We start from the raw sequence: 17,847 nt of genomic DNA on the forward strand, positions 1-17,847 counted from the left end.
CGCCAAAAAAATCTGATTTACAAAACCTGGCATATGCACATATTGTCATGGTTCTGTTTATAAGTAACAGTTAGTTATCTTGTAAATGTGCATGTTTGAATGTGTCTCAATCCCTGCCCGGTTGCCACCCTGAAAAAATCATATATGGACAATACTAATAAACCTTGTAGATATGCAACATGATACTGCAAACATTCATTGCCTGGTAGAGCAGCCTCCCACCTGATACATTCTGCCACCTTCAATTGCATTTCAGGAGTTCTACAGGGTACCCTGTAGTGTCTGTGCGGGTAGCCACTATCACTATACCTGGCAAATGTAATGACATGATAGCTGTTACAATAAATAATATGGATCACAAAAAACATTGGCCGTTCAACCTGTTACCTTATCATCAAGCCAGCCATCATGTATAGCACATTCTGCCACCTTCAATTGCATTTCAGGAGTTCTATAGGGTACCCTGAGCAGGTAGCCACTATCACTATACCTGGCAAATGTAATGACATGATAGCTGTTACAATAAATAATATGGATCACAAAAAACATTGACCGTTCAACCTGTTACCTTATCATCAAGCCAGCCATCATGTATAGCACATCAGCAACTTGTCTGATCAGTGCTACTTTGCCTCAAAATAAATAAATGAATCAAAGCTTGACCTAGGCCACCAAGCCATGAAGTTTGTTAGTCTCATCTTAGCATCACTGATGAGTTGTGTGTTAATAGAATGTAACTGATTGCTGATAACAAAGGAAGCATCATGCTTGCTAGATGCCCTTATTGCAGTATGAAAGCTGTCAACTGACCAGATTATTTTAGGGAGACCAGTCACTGCTGCAAGCTTCCATTTTATGTTGGCATGTTACAACTACTTAGGGTGGGCTAGCACCCTGCCCGGGGTTTGTTTCCTGCCTTGCGCCCTGTGTTGGCTGGGACTGGCTCCAGCAGACCCCCATGACTCTGTAGTTAGGATATAGTGGGTTGGATAATGGATGGATGGATGTTACAACTAAACTGAAAGCTAAATATATCACATTGTCAGTCATTTATGGCTTCCAACACAATGGGTATGATAGAGCTGAAGCTTGGCTGAGATATTCCTAACCTGCTAGCCAGTTCCTTTTGGAAGACACGCGTTGCCTGAAAGCCAACCATTGTTAAAATCTGCATAGGAACAGGTGTAACCCATCTTTCTTTCTTATGCTGAGACCAATTCAGCATATAGTTCCCAACTAATGGCTCTTGAAATTTTAAATTAGCTCATACGACAGTTGTCATCATGGGCTAAAAAATCTGACTGGTCCCTAAAGCTCGTTCCCTTCATATATGACTGTTTGCATAGTCTTCAGGCAGTGTCTAATAAGCCATATTGTGTCAAACCATTAGGCTATAGATAGGCTATAGGGCATGAGATTTAGAGCTTTCTGTATGCAGGGAGTTAATCACATCTTTTTTTATTTTTTTAAATGTCTTTGGTTTCTAATTCTGAGATGTGACAACAAGTAGCTGATATAAACTGATGAAAAAGACAAAAACGTTCTTTAGTACAAATATGCAGCATTGGCCCTCTTAAAAGAGAACTAAAGTAGAGACTTTACACCATATTCATCACTTTTGTGGTTTAATATATTTGTGATGTCAACACACATTCTAATAATGGCTCAGTCATCTGATTTATTATGCGCGTGAGTCATCATTTAGCTGATTTGGCTGCATTTCACAGCTTTATCAAGTGTGTTGCCATTTTCCACTTTCTCCAAAATGTTGCATATAGAATGGTCTGAGTGGCCATAAAAACATACACACTTTCTTATCAAGTTTTCTTTTATAAATCCAAACCTTAGTATGGAAAGTTGCAAACACACCTTTCAAGACTCTTTTTGTGCGTACCCATGTTTTATAAATCTGACCCCTGGAATGGTCCTATCCCTGGTCCTGGCTGTGTTTTTTTGTCCATACTCCCCACTCTGATCAGGGTCCTTCTCCTGTATGTACACTCAGTTATCACTTTATTAGATACATGTTTCTACTACAGAGGATGAGCCCTTTTCTCTTGCAGAACAAAGTGGATTTTTCAAAGCATGGAGTGAATAAGGTGAAGGAAGTATTCCATGGAGACAAGACAGTTCCTGCAGATTTTACGGCCACATATACCTGCTGTGAGCTTTTGGTTGCACCTCATTTCAGTTTTCCTATGTTGAATTGAGATCTGTGAACTGTGTATGCCACTGGAGTAAACTAAAATCACTTCCATGTTCATGGACAGAAGCAATTTGAAACGATGTGTGCTTTGTGATTTGGAAAATTATTTTCCTGGAAATATCCATTTGCCTATAAATGGATATACACAATGCTTAGGTACATCGTAGCATTCAAATCCAATGACCCTCAAATGATGTTAAAATGTACAAATAGAAAACATTTCACAAACAATTGCACTGTCACCAGCAGCCTGTACTATAGACACCAGGCACAATGCATCCTTGAATTCATGGTGTTTCTGCCAAATTCTGACCCTACCAATAACATCTGACAGTAGAGATTTAGATATCTCAGATCAGGTGACATTTTTCCAGTCGTCATTCATCTAGTTTTGGTGATCTGGTGTCCTTTATAGCTTCATCTTCTTCTTCTTAGTTGAAATGAGCGGTGCTCAGTGCTTCTAGTGCTTTTTTTCCTTGTTCTTTAATGAGCACATTAGCTCCCCTAGCGGTGCAGCCCGAGTCAGACACACATGCATACAGCTTACAGGTACGTACTGTTTTCACTGGCAATCAAGGCATGTGCTCTCCTCCTCCTCCCACCGCACTACTCTAGACAACCGACCAATGAGAGCTTGGGAGCGGGGCAATGCTGCCGCGGGAGGGGCGGGGACGCGTGCCAAACCCCGCACTGAAAGACACCGCAGATTTGTATGTGAACGAGCAGCCTGTCCTTGTCCACTCGGTCCATGGATTACATCGTGTCCCTCCAAGTGGAGCATCAGGTCGCCGTGTCTGCAACTCACCTCTATCAAGGCTACTCTGTGTCACTGGAGGTAAGTCCTTGGGATCTGTGGGCACATTGACTGGGCGCTGCGCATCTTCAATAGGAAGGAATTCTCTTTTATCACGTCTTTTTGTTGCTTGACTGCATCACTTTGCATAAAAAGTGCAATTTTTAATCCAGTGTTAGGAGGTGCTTGAAATACAACACAGATCTGTAACTTGCGGTCTTTCTGGGTGAAATAAGTTGAAACAAGAGTGGTAACGATGCTCGAAATAATGCGCACATTTATGCGAGCTGAAAATTGGCTGGTGGGCAACCCGTACAAAGAAGTTAATTGGCTTTAATGTTCGTGGTAGGTACGTTCTGAAATAAAATCGATTAACTTGTGAGGAACAAAAAGGACGAAGTTATCCGGGATCTATCTATCTATCTATCTATCTATCTATCTATCTATCTATCTATCTATCTATCTATCTATCTATCTATCTATTTTCGCGAACTAATTAAACGTTTTAGTGTAATTACGAAAACAGTCCTCAGTAAACTCCTCTTTATGAGAAGCACGATGAGAGGCGTGTGTGAAGTGACTCAAAACAATCGGGTGAAGACAGCGGATCGATACGAATGACAGAGGTGCTTACGCCTTCATCATGCATGCATTGTTTAAGTGGACGTCTTTAATGTAACAAGGAAAGGTCAGGAGAAGGGCTGGCAGATCAGTTTCGAGGCTACTATATTTAATCAAAAAATGGAGGCAAAGCAACGGAGTTACAATGATTCAATATATATTTCATCGATGCATTCCTCACTGTCTTGTGCGAGTATTTAAACTTATTGTTTAGGTTAGTGTAAAAACGTGTACTCGTATTGTGTCACATGCGGAAAAATATTTAGTACCCTGCAGAGTTTGTCTCAATGTTTAAAAGCTTTAGTCTCTGAATGTCTTACGACAAACCGCCGTCTCAATTTAATACGCTGAAGTCTCCAAGCGCCTAGAAAATAAATTAACGGAACAGATTTCTCGACCCAGCTGTTGCATTGTCAGACAATGGATATGCAGTGAGCAAACCATTTGTGCCCGAAGCTTTCCCAGCGCACGCGAAAGAGAGTTGTGCAGTCCACAACCAGGCAGGTGCCGCGAGGTAGACATTTAATAAGACACATGGCTGCGTAGAGGGAACAAGCAATCTGGCACTAGAGTGCCATTCCGATCTAGGAAGATCAATGCCGGTCTAATTGTATAAAGACAAAAGTAACGGAATATTGTGGACGGCTGAGTTCAGGTTAAGTAGGCGATATTTCCGGAATGGCAAAGGTGAGCTGCGTTGGGGGACATATGATTAAGATCGCTTGCGGTCAATCGCACTTCTGCATGTCTAGGCAGCAACTTTAGGAGTTGTCACCACTCCGTGCCATCCTTCTCTCCGTTGCTCAGGTGCGCAGTGGCATTAACTCGAATAGTCTGCTGTCGTCCGTTATTGTTACCGACACGCTCCGTAAAACTTTAAGTTCAAAAGGCTCCGCGTTTAGTTGAAGCCACCCCATGAGCAAATCCCCCACTGCCCTCTTCCACGGGGTAAGAAAGAATAGGAGACAGCGGTGACCTCAGGTAGCAAAGACGGGTAGATAAACCTTCATGAACTCAGGTTAGTCCGTTTCAAAACAGCTAGAAGTGCAAAATCGTGTTAGCAGCGCTTGCATGAATGCCAGGTGTGTAAACGCCAGGGATCAGATACGCTGTCAGTTTGAGGGGAATCCCACGTTAGGCTTATCAGGCAGGCTATCCTATGTTTGTGATTTTATAAGCGCGAGCTCTTGTGCATGACATATCTCTTTTTTGATTTGAACAGTTACTGTTTCACGAGAGCATCGCGGCACAGTTTTGGAGGGCAACGCACGCCGCAGACCTGAGTCTTTTAATCTTGCTGACTTTGCTGTTGCGTGTTGATTACATACGAAGAATAAACAGACTGCTTATGTATGACTGCCAACGGAGCAATTTGTATCTGTCACTTGGTTGTCGTCTTTACTTAATTAAAACGTATCGATGCTTTTACTTTTTCACATTTTTGTTATTTTTGGCGTTTGTGCTTATTGATAGTATGCATCTTACTCTGATCATGTAGGGGTAAGAATTACATTAAATAATAACAAAAACAACAACAATAATAATTTATTGCATTTTTATGCTAAATATTGAGTATTATACTGAATTTAGGGTATCGAAGTAAGAACCACGGACATAAAGTTCTAGAGACCGGATCAGAGGTCAGGAACTATATATACTGTCCAAGTTGGGGTCCTCCAGTTTACTACCACATACGACAATGTTTTTGTCAGGGTGATTATCCATCCATCTATTCTGTGAGAAAAATCGGAATACAGACAGGAGGGGGACGGGTAAAGTCCGCACAAACACTGGGTTTGAAACTTTTTGAGCATACAGCGCTCCGTCAGGCTGCGTGTGAGTGCTTGGGAGGGTTAATGCCGAACCTTTGTGCAACTAAACCGATTCGGAAAACGGATTCTATTCGGAGTTTATTGCACTTTGTTCATAACGGATTCAATTTTTTTTTTGTTTGTTTTACGGAGCTTACTACTTTAACATGAAGCTTTGTTTTTCTACTCTTTGTTAATAACCTTGCAAACTGTGAAGAGCGCTATATAAAATAAGGATTAATTGAACAGACAAATAAGGAACGGCACTCAAATAAACAGGAACACACACTTACTATCTATCTATCTATCTATCTATCTATCTATCTATCTATCTATCTATCTATCTATCTATATATATATATATATATATATATAGTGTGTGTGTGTATAGTGCCTTCAGAAAGCATTCAGACTACTTCACTTATTCTTTTATTCATATCAAGCAACACTCTATACTTTCAAATGACAAATAGAAAACAAAATTTTAGACATTTTTGTAAATTTTTTTAAAGTAAAAAAACTAAACTACCACATTAACACAAGTATTCAGAAACCTTACTCAGTACTTCCTTGAGTCTTCTGCCATTCTTCTCTGCAGATCAGGTTGAATGGAAACTGTCAGTGGACTGCAATTTTCCAGTCTCTCCAGTAATAGGGTGTTGTGCCCTGTTAGCCAATATGGATACATTGAGAAGTTAAGCAAAATGACACCTTTTATTAACTAAAAGAAACCAGTTGCAATATGTAAGCTTTCGAGGCAACTGAGGCATATATTGTAATCGGTTAAAGTTCACTTATTATAGTGGCTTTTCTCAATCATATGTAATCAACTAAATTTACCACAGGTCAATATTAAGTGTTGTTTGATGATGGAAATATTAATTTAAGTGATTGTAGCATAAGGCTGCAATATAATAAAATGTAAAAAGGGAAAGGGGTAAACTTTCTGAAGGAAAGTGTATATACATTGATTAGTCACAACATTAAGACAACCTGCCTAACACTGTGGAGGTTCCCCTCATGTCCCCAAAACAGCTCTGACCAATTGAGGCACCGACTCCACATGACCTCTAAAGGTGTCCTGTGGTATCTTTCATCAAGACGTTAGCAGCAGATCTTATAAGTCCTGTAAGTTGTGAGATGGGGCCTCCATGGAGCAGACTTGTTCTCCCAGCATATCCCACAGATGCGCAATTGGAATGTAATCTGGGGAATTTGAAAGCCAATTCCACTCTTTGAACTGTTTGTCATGTCTTTTCAAACCCATCCTGAACAATTTTTGCTATGTGGCAGTGTACATTATCCTGCTAAAAGAGGCCACTACCATCAGGGGTGTACGTGCTTTACAACGATCTTTAGGTAGGTGGTATGTGTCAAGTAACATTTACATGATTGCCAGGAAAAAAGGTTTCCCAGCTGAACTTTGCCCAGATCATCACACTGCCTTTGTTGGCTTGTCTTTTTCCCATAGTGCATTCTGATGCTAACTCTTCTCCAATTAAATGATGCACATGCACAGTATCTAAAAGAAAATGTGATTCATCAGACCAGACCAACTCCTCCCATTGCTCTTTGGTCCAATTCTGATGTTTAGATGCCCATTGTAGGCACTTTCAATGGTGGACAGGGGTCAGCATTGGCATTCTGATCAGTCTTCAGCCCAAGACACAGAAAACTGCGATGTACTGTATGTTCTGACACTTTTCTCTCATGTCAAGTTTTTCAGCAATTTGTGCTACAGTAGCTCTTCTGTGGAATTGGACCAGACAGGCTAGCCTTCACTCCCGAGTGTATGAGTGAGTGTTGGGAGCCTAAGACCCTGATGCCAGTTCACTGATTGTCTTTACTTGGACCAATTTTGGTAGGTACTAACCACACACCCCACAAGACCTGCCATTTTAGAGACGTTTTGACCCAGTTGTCTAGCCATCAAGTTTTGGCCATTGTCAGAGTCTCCCAAATCTTTATGCTTGCCCATTTTTCACCTTCCAACACATCCTGTTCAAGAGCTGACTGCTCACTTGCTGCCTAATATATTCCACCATTCGGCAGGCACCCTTGTAACGAGATAAACATCGTTGTTCACTTCACCTGTCTGTGTGTCTGATTGGTGTGTATAGAGTGATATATATATATATATATATATATATATATATATATATATATATATATATATATATTGCATAGTTTACTGTCAAATAATGCAAAGAGTACACGACACATGTTTTGCCCTCATTGGTACTCATCAGGCGTACACACTCTACTGCTCCCCTCTTGAGGATCAAACCTCGGATGTCAGAGATAAAGCCCCTTTACGCTGCGCCATGGCATGTGGTTCGTTTATTTGACAGCTTGTTGGTCCAGAGTAATTACATTCATTGCATTCGTAGTCTGAGTCCTGACCTGAATTGTGTGGGTGGTTACCTACCAGATAACGCTTGTGGTTGGTCTGCCATTTGGCAAACATCTGCCATGGCAGCATAAAGGGGCTTCGTCTCTGACGCTGATGTCTGAGGTTTGATCCCCGAGAGGGGAGCAGTAGAGTGTGTACGCCTGATGAGCCCAAATGAGGGCGAAACACGTGTTGCATACTCTTTGCATTATTTGATAGTAAACAATGCAACATTCAATGATCTGCTTCTCGCAACTGAAGAGGGCACGCCATGGCGGATGTTTGCCGAATTGTAGACCAACCAGCAGCGTAACCTGGTAGGCAACCACCCACACAATTCAGGTCGGACAATTCAGGACTACAAATGCAATGAAAATATATACTAGGTGGCTTCGTTCGCAAACCCCCCTGCCTGTGCTATGCACCAGCAACTTCATGTCTCTACCGCTCACGTATGTGGATTTCACTTTTTGCAAATTTCACCAATCTACAAAACTTTAATTCTCATGGATAGGCCTCTTCATTGGGAAGAAACACTACTTTTCCCTTATGGCAACACGAATTACAATCTACAAATCTCAGAATTAAAATTTAAAGCCAAATAATATCTGCATATGTCTGTCATATCACCTACAGTGGTGTGAAAAACTATTTGCCTCCTTCCTGATTTCTTATTCTTTTGCATGTTTGTCACACAAAATGTTTCTGATCATCAAACACATTTAACTATTAGTCAAATATAACACAAGTAAACACAAAATGCAGTTTTTAAATGATGGTTTTTATTATTTAGGGAGAAAAAAAAATCCAAACCTACATGGCCCTGTGTGAAAAGTAATTGCCCCTTGTTAAAAAATAACCTAACTGTGGTGTATCACACCTGAGTTCAATTTCCGTAGCCACCCCCAGGCCTGATTACTGCCACACCTGTTTCAATCAAGAAATCACTTAAATAGGAGCTGCCTGACACAGAGAAGTAGACCAAAAGCACCTCAAAAGCTAGACATCATGCCAAGATCTAAAGAAATTCAGGAACAAATGAGAACAGAAGTAATTGAGATCTATCAGTCTGGTAAAGGTTATAAAGCCATTTCTAAAGCTTTGGGACTCAAGCGAACCACAGTGAGAGCCATTATCCACAAACTCTTTACGCTTTTACCTTTCCGTCAATATTGCATTGTATTTTGATTCCATGTTTGGAATTACATCATGACAATGTAGCATATAACTGCCTGTGAGTGAATATCGTTTCTTTAACCTGATGGCAACACGAATTAGACAATCTAAAAGTCTCTGACTTAAAGGTTAAATCTGAACAATATATTTGATCTCTTTTCGCTGTTCCATTATTTCACTGAGTAATAATTTCCGTGTGTTTGCGCTAATGCGATCTTTGCTATCATTTTTTTGAGACTTTAGAATTTTCTAGTACTCCCATTATCTCTAACCTGCTCTGCATGTGTATCCTGCCAACGTTTTTGAATTCTTTACAACGTTCTACTTCTTCTTCTATGACGTTCTGCTCTTTGTCTTTTATTTCTGGCCCCAGGTGTGGTTAAATCTCTTGGCACAAAGTCTCATCTTGTGGAATGTGATAGTGTCTCTGTGAGAAAATCACATCTCATCTCTCTTCCCAAGATTTTTTTATTATAATAGATATGCATACTGTATATACTTTTATCCTGTATATACAGTATATGATTTAGGTAGTGGTATACCTCTTACGTGCAATTTGAGAGAAATTCCATTTCAAATCATTCAATTTGTATTCCAAGCTCTATTTTTGGGTGCAAATTATATTGCATTGCATCTGAATTCATATTAGTCTGTCTGTCTGTGAACAAATTTGTCTGTTTTTCTTTCTAACTATAGTATTCTGTCAGCTACATAGTGTGAGTAGTGATTAATAAAAATTAATGTGTAATTACTGGATTCTTCTTATGAATTATATATTTAAAAAGAAAATTTTTCACTGCAACATAAGAACAATTTTTTGTGAATAATAAACTACTAGGACAAAAGAGATCACTATATAGCAGAGATGTTCTGAGTAAAAGATCCAAGTAGTGGCATTGATTATAAAATCCCTTTATTATTGTGATATTCAGAATATTTCCCCTTCTTGCTATCAGTTGCATTTTAATCTTTGCACAGTACAGTTCCATTCATGAAATACCTTTTGTTAAAAGAAGAACTTTTCATTGTTTTTATCTGTACTATTGACGGCAAGTGAAAACTCCGATGGCAGGCTTTAACAAATTGAATCAATCAATTAGACCGAACCATCCTGTACTGTACAGCTCTTTGATGGTCAGTGGGATTTTTATGCTGTGGTGTGATGGGTTTGTGTGTTAGTGTTACCAGTGTTCCCAGAAGGAGGTGTTTCATCTCGCAGGGCACTCTGGATATCATCGAGAGGAGTCGTAGCGTGCGGCTTGATGGCAACTCTGGTCTGTATCGGGAACTGAGAAGGATGGCTGCTAGGGCTCTGAGGGCAGATAAGGAGGCATTTGTTAGAGGAATCTGTGAGCAAGTAACACACCATCTATGGTCTGGTTACCCACGTCCTGCTAACAGAGGAATTGAAGCATTACGCACATTTGAATCTGTTCCTCGGGGAATCGCAATCAGGGCAGCTGATGGAACAGTCCTTATTGATGACACTGCAGTTGTGACCCACTGGATTGGCTACTTTGAGCTGCTGTTTAAAGCTGAGCCTCCAGCTAGGACATTGGATACCTCTGGTTCCGCAGTTCTTGAGGCTGATCCTCTAATTAGCTGTGAACCACCCAATCTCACTGAGATTTCACAGGTGGTGAATCAGCTGAGGGGGGGAAAGGCTGCAAGGATCTGTGGTTTCAGTGGTGAACTTCTCCAGGCTGGTGGTAAGGCTGATATCCTGGCATTGTAAGCAATCTTTGCTTCCATTTGGGAGACTGGCATCATCCCAACTGACTGGAAAACGGGACTTGTCATCCCAATCTGGAAAGGGAGGGGTGATTGCCTGGATTGTGGCAACTACAGGGAGATAACACTGCATTCAGTGCAGGGTAAGGTCCTTGCTAGGGTTGTACTCAATAGGATCTGTGATCACTTGCTCACCTATCAGCGACCGGAGCAGTCTGGTTGTATGCCTAAGGATTCTGCTATCGACTGCATCCTGGCACTGAGGGTTCTCATGGAGTGGAAACGCGAATATTGGCAGAGCTACTTTGCAGCCATTGTTGAATTCCATAAAGCATTCGACTCAGTTGATCAAGCTGCCCTGTGGGACATCCTGAGACTTCACAGGATCCCATCAAGGTTGCTGGATATCAAGGTCGGCCTGTACACTGGTATTGTGAGTGCTGTGTAGAGTGGAGGCAGAAGCTCTGTGTTTTTCCCAGTTGATTATGGGGTTCATCAGGGGTGTGTTCTTGCTCCTAGTCTGTTCAATGCTTGCCTGGACTGGGTGCTGGGCAAGGTTCTGGGATCCAGCAGCTGTGGGGTATTTGTTAGTGAAGAAAAATTCACTGATCTTGACTTTGCTGACAATACTGTGATCTTCACGGACTCAATGAAGGCTGTGTTCAGGGCTCTCAAGTGACTGAGTGAGGAGTCTGAGTGCCTGGGCTTGCAAGTGTCCTGGATAAAAACCAAGATCCAGGCCTTCAATGACTTTTTAGACACAGCAATCAGCAGTGTGTCTGTCTGCGGATAGAGTGCTGACCTTGTCAAGACATTTACTTACCTCGGCAGTGACATTCATGTTTCTGGTAACTCTTCCTTTGAAGTCAATAAATGGATTGGGATAGCATGGGGGGTCATACGGTCGCTGGAAAGGGGTGTGTGGAGCTCCCAGTATCTCTGCTAAAGGAGGAAGGTCCAAGTCCTTAGAGTCCTGGTTCTTCCTGTCTTGCTATATGGTTGCAAGACATGGACGCTATCCAGTGACCTGAGATGAAGACTGGACTCTTTTGGTGCTGTGTCTCTCTGGAAAATCCTTGGGTACCGTTGGTTTGACTTTGTGCTGAACGAGTGATTACTCATGGAGTCCCGAATGAGGCACATTACCTGAATTGTGAGGTAGCATCAGTTATAACACTATGGCCATGTGGTGCACTTACCCGAAGTGATCTGGCTCACAGGATCCTCATTGCTGAGGACCCAAGTGGCTGTACCAGGCGAAGGGGCCCTCTACGTAACACCTGGCTGTGGCAGATAGAGGGTCAATTCCCGGAGGGTGGGACCAGACCGTGTATCTTCTTCGGGGCTTGTCAACCAGAATCACAAGCTGTTTCGTCATGTGGTGGGTGTGACAACGCACTGTACCAGTGAATGCTCCTTAACCTGACCTGACCTGGTGTGCCGGGACAGTCACTTCAAGAGAGACCCACCAAATCAACAAGCTAATTAAATGGACAGGCTCAGTTACTGGATACATTGTGGACCCCTGGAGGTAGCAAAGTAGAGATCTAAAACAAAACTTAGAGTCATTATGAACAATGCTAAACATCCTTTGTCTGACACACTAATATGGAGGACTTTTAACTAACGAATCATTCAGCTGAAGAGCATCAAGAAACACCACTGGGGCACATCTTGTACTAATGGAAATACGCTTTTGGAATGCCACACTTTGATTGTTACGTTTGTTATTGTTATTTAATTATTTATTAAAATTTGTAAAAAGCTGCATTCCCTCCGGGGAATATAATCTATCTATCTATCTATCTATCTATCTATCTATCTATCTATCTATCTATCTATCTATCTATCTATCTATCTATCTACAAGCACTTCAAATACAGTTGAGTTTCAACCCCTCAAAACTCATAGAAAAATAAGAATCATTTTTATCCTTCTTCCAATACTCTTGAGAGTTTTACAAACTTAGCTTATGACCCAAGGTGACTGAGAAATGTAATAATAAAAATATATATATTATTGGAGTAAGGGTGGCATAGTGGCACGGTGGTTAGCACTGCTGCATCACATTTCCAGTGTTTGATTCCCAGTCAGCTTTGGAGTTTTCACATTCTCTTCAGGTTTATTTGGCTTTCTCCAGTTTTCCTTTCAAGCATACACTATATTAATTTAATTAGTTAATTTCAATTGCTATTCTTTATTAGGGAGATCTTTATGCAGGTAGACTTAGACTTGCTGGCAGTACAGATTAGACTCTTCATTAGACTGAGATGGAAAATGCCAGTTCTTTTTTTAGATTAAATTTTGAGAGGAACCATCTTGCATGATATTAGATATTAAAAGGTTTCTTTGAACCTTGAGTGATATCAGGCTACTATACCCCTCAAAGTCACACATTCAAGATGAACAGTCTGGTGTCCTGATATCTTTCCTTTAGAGTTTATGGGTTCAAGACTAAAAATGGTACAGATATTTTTTAATGTTTAAGTAAAGATTAAAATGTTTGATGTTTGGAAAATCCAAACATTAAATTACCATTAAAGTCTCATTATAATTACAATGATTGTTTTAAATAAAGTATGCATGTATTAATTTGTTTTCTGAACTTATGTATTCCAGCAAAAGCCTAAAATCAGACACACTTATGACACTTGCTCAGCCTGGACCAGTGTAGGGCCCCCAATTAAATCAATATGCACGTCTAAGAATATACAGTAAATGAATGAACGGATGAATGAATGCATGAAATTGCATGTTTAATCTGAAGACGCTGCTCATAGTTTGCATAAGGTGTCAGTCTGTGACTTTTGTGTGTGAAGTGTATTTTATACTTTTAGTTTGTTTATTCTCCAGTTTTGCATTCTCAGTCCAAGCCTGTTGATGTCATGACAATAATATTTGTTTCTTCATCACTCAAAACTCCAGCGTGTGGTGTTTTATATTTCCCCTTTATCTCCTTGTGATTTTCTCTGGGTACTGTGGTCTTCCAAATGAATAGTGGGTAACTCTAAACTGGCCCGTATGACTGAGCATGCGGCTGTGTGCATGAGTGTGCCAGGATGGGGTTCTGCCTTGTGCCCAGTGTTACTGAGACAGGCCCAGGAACGTGCAATACTGGACTGGATAAAACAGACTCAAATATATGGTTAGCGAAGAGTAGATAATGGAATATCTATAAAATGAATGTTGTACAGCCATTGGCTAAATAGTATTACCACAGTTTCCCATCAAGTCTTTTCAGTTTTATTCAGTAATAACAATAAAATGAATTTTGTTTCACTTGAACACCACTATATCTGAATACCAACACGAATATATTGCAAAGTGACCCACAATACAGTCAATACACGATACAAAAATAGAGCAACAATAGAAAGAGCCTATAAATATCCTCAAAATGCAGAATGTGTAATTTACACAGCAACCTTTGGGTTTACATGGTAATATTAGCACAACATGTTATTGTAATGAAAATATGTTAAGGGACATAAGAAAAGAGATATCATCAGACTTGCAGTAAGCTATATCTGTGTGATCATTAACCTCACTCATGAGTTAATAAAACTCAGCAAGGAGATCTTGTGAATCACACCATGTACAGTACAGCTGCTTAAATGGTTTGTATCTGCAGTGCATTTTGCAAGGCTAATGTCTGCCTTAAGCCAGCAAAACATGACTGTTTACTGCCTGTGTGAATGACTGCTCTGGTCACGTTATCATTAAATGCAGTCAGAGAGGAATGGAAAATAAGGACACAGTCACAGAAAACAGGAGAAGCACAGAATGCAGAAAATGAATTCGCAGATTGAAAAAAAAAAAACATCTCATATGGTAAAATATGAATCTTGACCTAGAAAATCTTGGTCATCATGATGACTGCTTGGTTTTATTTGATGACAGTAAATATAGTAAGGCTGATATCAATAAGCATCAGATCAACAGAGGGAGCTGATATTTCTTAAAGCCTCCGCTGCTGTAATTGCCTGATTATGGAACAGGAGAACAGGGGAGTGGAAAGGAAATCACAATGCAAGCTGCACAGTGGTAAAACTCCAGTACGGATACTGGGTGACTCCATTGAAAGACCTGGTGAAAATTGCAATAAATTAGACAAAGCAAGTTAACAATTATATCGCAAAGCTTCAGGTAAGACGAACAAGCTGGGTAAAGTGTGCTTTTATTGTCGTTCCCTAATCCTTAACAGTAAAGAGTTGTTATTTTCCTCATTGTGTCTATGAGTACTGCTGCCCCATTGCTTGCTTTAGATGATTTTAAAGTAATGCTAGGGGTATGGATAATGATCTAGCAGCCTGATTGTGTATTAGGTATAAAAGAAAGCAAGTCACCACATTTCTTATTTGCAGCCATCAGAGTCGGCTCTAGCATTTTTGCCGCTCTAGGTGAAGTTGTAAATGGCATCCCATCAACCCTTTTGGTTTAAGTGGAATCATCACTGCTAGACATGTACAGTACATTGAAACTTGGAGGCTGAACTGGGGACAGTGAACTATGGAGGGTTTGGATACAAAACAGTGAATTGACTATTTGAGAATATCGTGTTGGGTGGTTGATTACTTATAGCCACGTTTAGAAAATGTGCTCCTGATGGGTGCCATTTCAGAAAACAAACAAGAATTAGGCTGTGTTACCAGGCTTTAGCCTTTAAAGTTTTTCTAAAGAAAAAATGTATAACATAATCATATCATTATTTAATATACCAGTATTAATCCTACAGGTCTTGTCATAAAAGACACAGGCTAGGATGAATGATTTCTTACCTGGCCTTGATAATGGAAGGGTGGGACGAGTTTGCCTTCTGAGGCATGTGTTTTCCCAGCACACTAGGTGGCCACAACTCTCTGGTGGGTCTTCTTTGCACACAGGGGTGCATGGGAGTTGTAGTTCCTATGGGCAGCCCTGCTGGGTTGTGTGGAAGCCACCTAGGAGAGCTGGGTAGAGAAGCTGTCTTAGGACGGTGCTTTCTGAATGTAATATGGTGACACCACAAGTACTCCTAGGTCCAACATAATGGAGACTGCTCCGCTTCACCAAGGGAAGCTGGTGTCAGATGCGTGCGAAGGAAAGACAAAGCTTCTCAGGGGTACTTGAGGGGAAAAGTTGAAGGAGAATTTTTTTGTAACACGTAGTGAAGAAAGACACATTGTAAAGGTAATAGTGTTAATAAAAAGCCTTTACTAGTGCTGGAAACCATGTCTGTGCAACTGTGTATGCAGTTTGGTGCGCTGCTGTGCTCCCTGCTAGCCACAGTCTCCAAACACGTGTCTTACAGTGATGGTGACAGTCTAGCTATAATTTTAACAAGGCAGCTCCATCACAAATATATGTCATTTAATAAAACATAATAAACTGAAAATTTTACTATAGTCACAAAATGAAATGATTTTGAAGTATAATGATTAACTTTAAATAGGACTCTTTACCTCCAATTCCTTTTTACTGTATCCTCATTAATGCATTATAACTAGGGTGGTACGGTGGCGCAGTGGTAACACTGCTGCCTCGCAGTAAGGAGACCTAGGTTTGCTTCCCAGGTCCTCCCTGAGTGGAGTTTGCATGTTCTCCCCATGTCTGCGTTGGTTTCCTCCCACAGTCCAAAGACATGCAGGTTAGGTGCATTGGCGATCCTAAATTGTCCCTACTCTGTGCTTGGTGTGTATGTGTGTGTGTGCCCTGCAGTGGGCTGACGCCCTGGCCGGGGTTTATTTCCTGCCTTGTGAACTGTGTTGGCTGGGTTTGGCTCCAACAGACCCCCGTGACCCTGTATTAGGATATAGCGGGTTGGATAATGGATGGAGGGATGCATTATAACTATTCAATCATTGCAGTTTTTTTTCTAGTGGTAGATGGACTATAGAGAATTACTTTAGTGTTCCAAGAGCAAAGATCATAGATTGTAGTAAACAATAGAGAACAATATTTGCCAAATATTAATACAAGTTTTAATGCAAGTCCATTTGAGAGATGATAATAGTTTGAATTAAATCAGCCTTTAACACTGTGTGAAAGAGCTGCAGTCCTGTTACTATTTAGACCGTTTAATTCTGTTTTGCCGTGTTTGTGTCTTCTACTGTACTATATGGTACAGTTTGAGGATTATTATTATTATTATCATTATTGTTGTTGTTAGTGTTATTAGCCAAGTTTCCATCCAGTTTTTTACGACGTTTTGTTATCGACAAACCGAATATACATAAAAAAAAGTGCGAAATTTGCTGTCTCCAGCCTGTTTCCATCCAACTGGCTTTTTATCGATAAAATATGTGCGTGATGACGTCACCCCAAAACGAACTGTCGCATAAGTTTTGTTGTATCGCGAAAAAAATCTGCCCTTGAGCTGTTTCCATACATAATTTTGTGTATGTCGCAAATTATCTACCTTTTGTTTTCCACATTACACCCCCTCCACTAAACAAAGAAACAAAGAAATGGAGAGATTATTTAGACAGTTTTTTGAAATTTGCCAACTTACTGTTATTTCAGTTACACAAATAATTGTAATTGTACATAATATCCGAAGATGACAGCAGAATGAAGCAGTTGCTTGTCTGATAGCCCTAGAGCTCGAAGAAAGTACCCCAGTGCGACGGAACCCACGGGTATGGGAGAGACGACGAAATAAGACCTTCTGGGAGGAGGTGGTGGGGAGACAATTCACAGAAAATCTCTGGCTGCAACATTTTAGAATGACACGGCCGATGTTTGAGATGTTGTGTGGATTCATCAGTCCTGATGTTGCGCCCATCACAGGTTGTTACCGACCACCTGTTCCAATCCAAAAGCAGATTGCCATCGCCCTTTACAAGCTGGCAACCTGCGCTGAGTATAGAGTAGTTGGAGAAACTTTCGGGGTTAGTAAAACTACCATCCATCGATGTGTATATGCTGTGTGCACCGCTATTAAAGAAAAATGAATGCAGCGTTATATCAGACTTCCGACTGTAGCGGAGGCCAATGAAATTGCATACCGCAATTCCTTGGTGCATCTTGTGCCACAGATTTACGGTGCGCTGGATGGCACGCATGTGCCTATTCTTCCCCCGACGGAAGGCTACCGCGATTACATTAATCGCAAAGGGTGGCCATCTATTGTTCTCCA

General features: G+C 40.7%; 1 protein-coding gene across 2 annotated transcripts in view; it reads left to right on the top strand.

The window, feature by feature from the left end:
* Nucleotides 1-2,785: 2,785 nt before the first annotated feature.
* zmat4a (zinc finger, matrin-type 4a) overlaps nucleotides 2,786-17,847 on the top strand; it is a 459,635-nt gene continuing 444,573 nt past the window's right edge. The window contains exon 1 of one of the 2 annotated variants that reach the window (XM_039768478.1): nucleotides 2,786-3,041. In XM_039768478.1, coding sequence (XP_039624412.1) covers nucleotides 2,955-3,041 — 87 coding nt within the window. In that variant the 5' untranslated portion in view covers nucleotides 2,786-2,954. The remainder of the gene's footprint in view (nucleotides 3,042-17,847) is intronic. The other variant, XM_039768477.1, reaches the window with a different exon arrangement.

The sequence above is a fragment of the Polypterus senegalus genome, chromosome 11, assembly GCF_016835505.1.
Source record: "Polypterus senegalus isolate Bchr_013 chromosome 11, ASM1683550v1, whole genome shotgun sequence".
Taxonomy (NCBI): Eukaryota; Metazoa; Chordata; class Cladistia; order Polypteriformes; family Polypteridae; genus Polypterus; species Polypterus senegalus.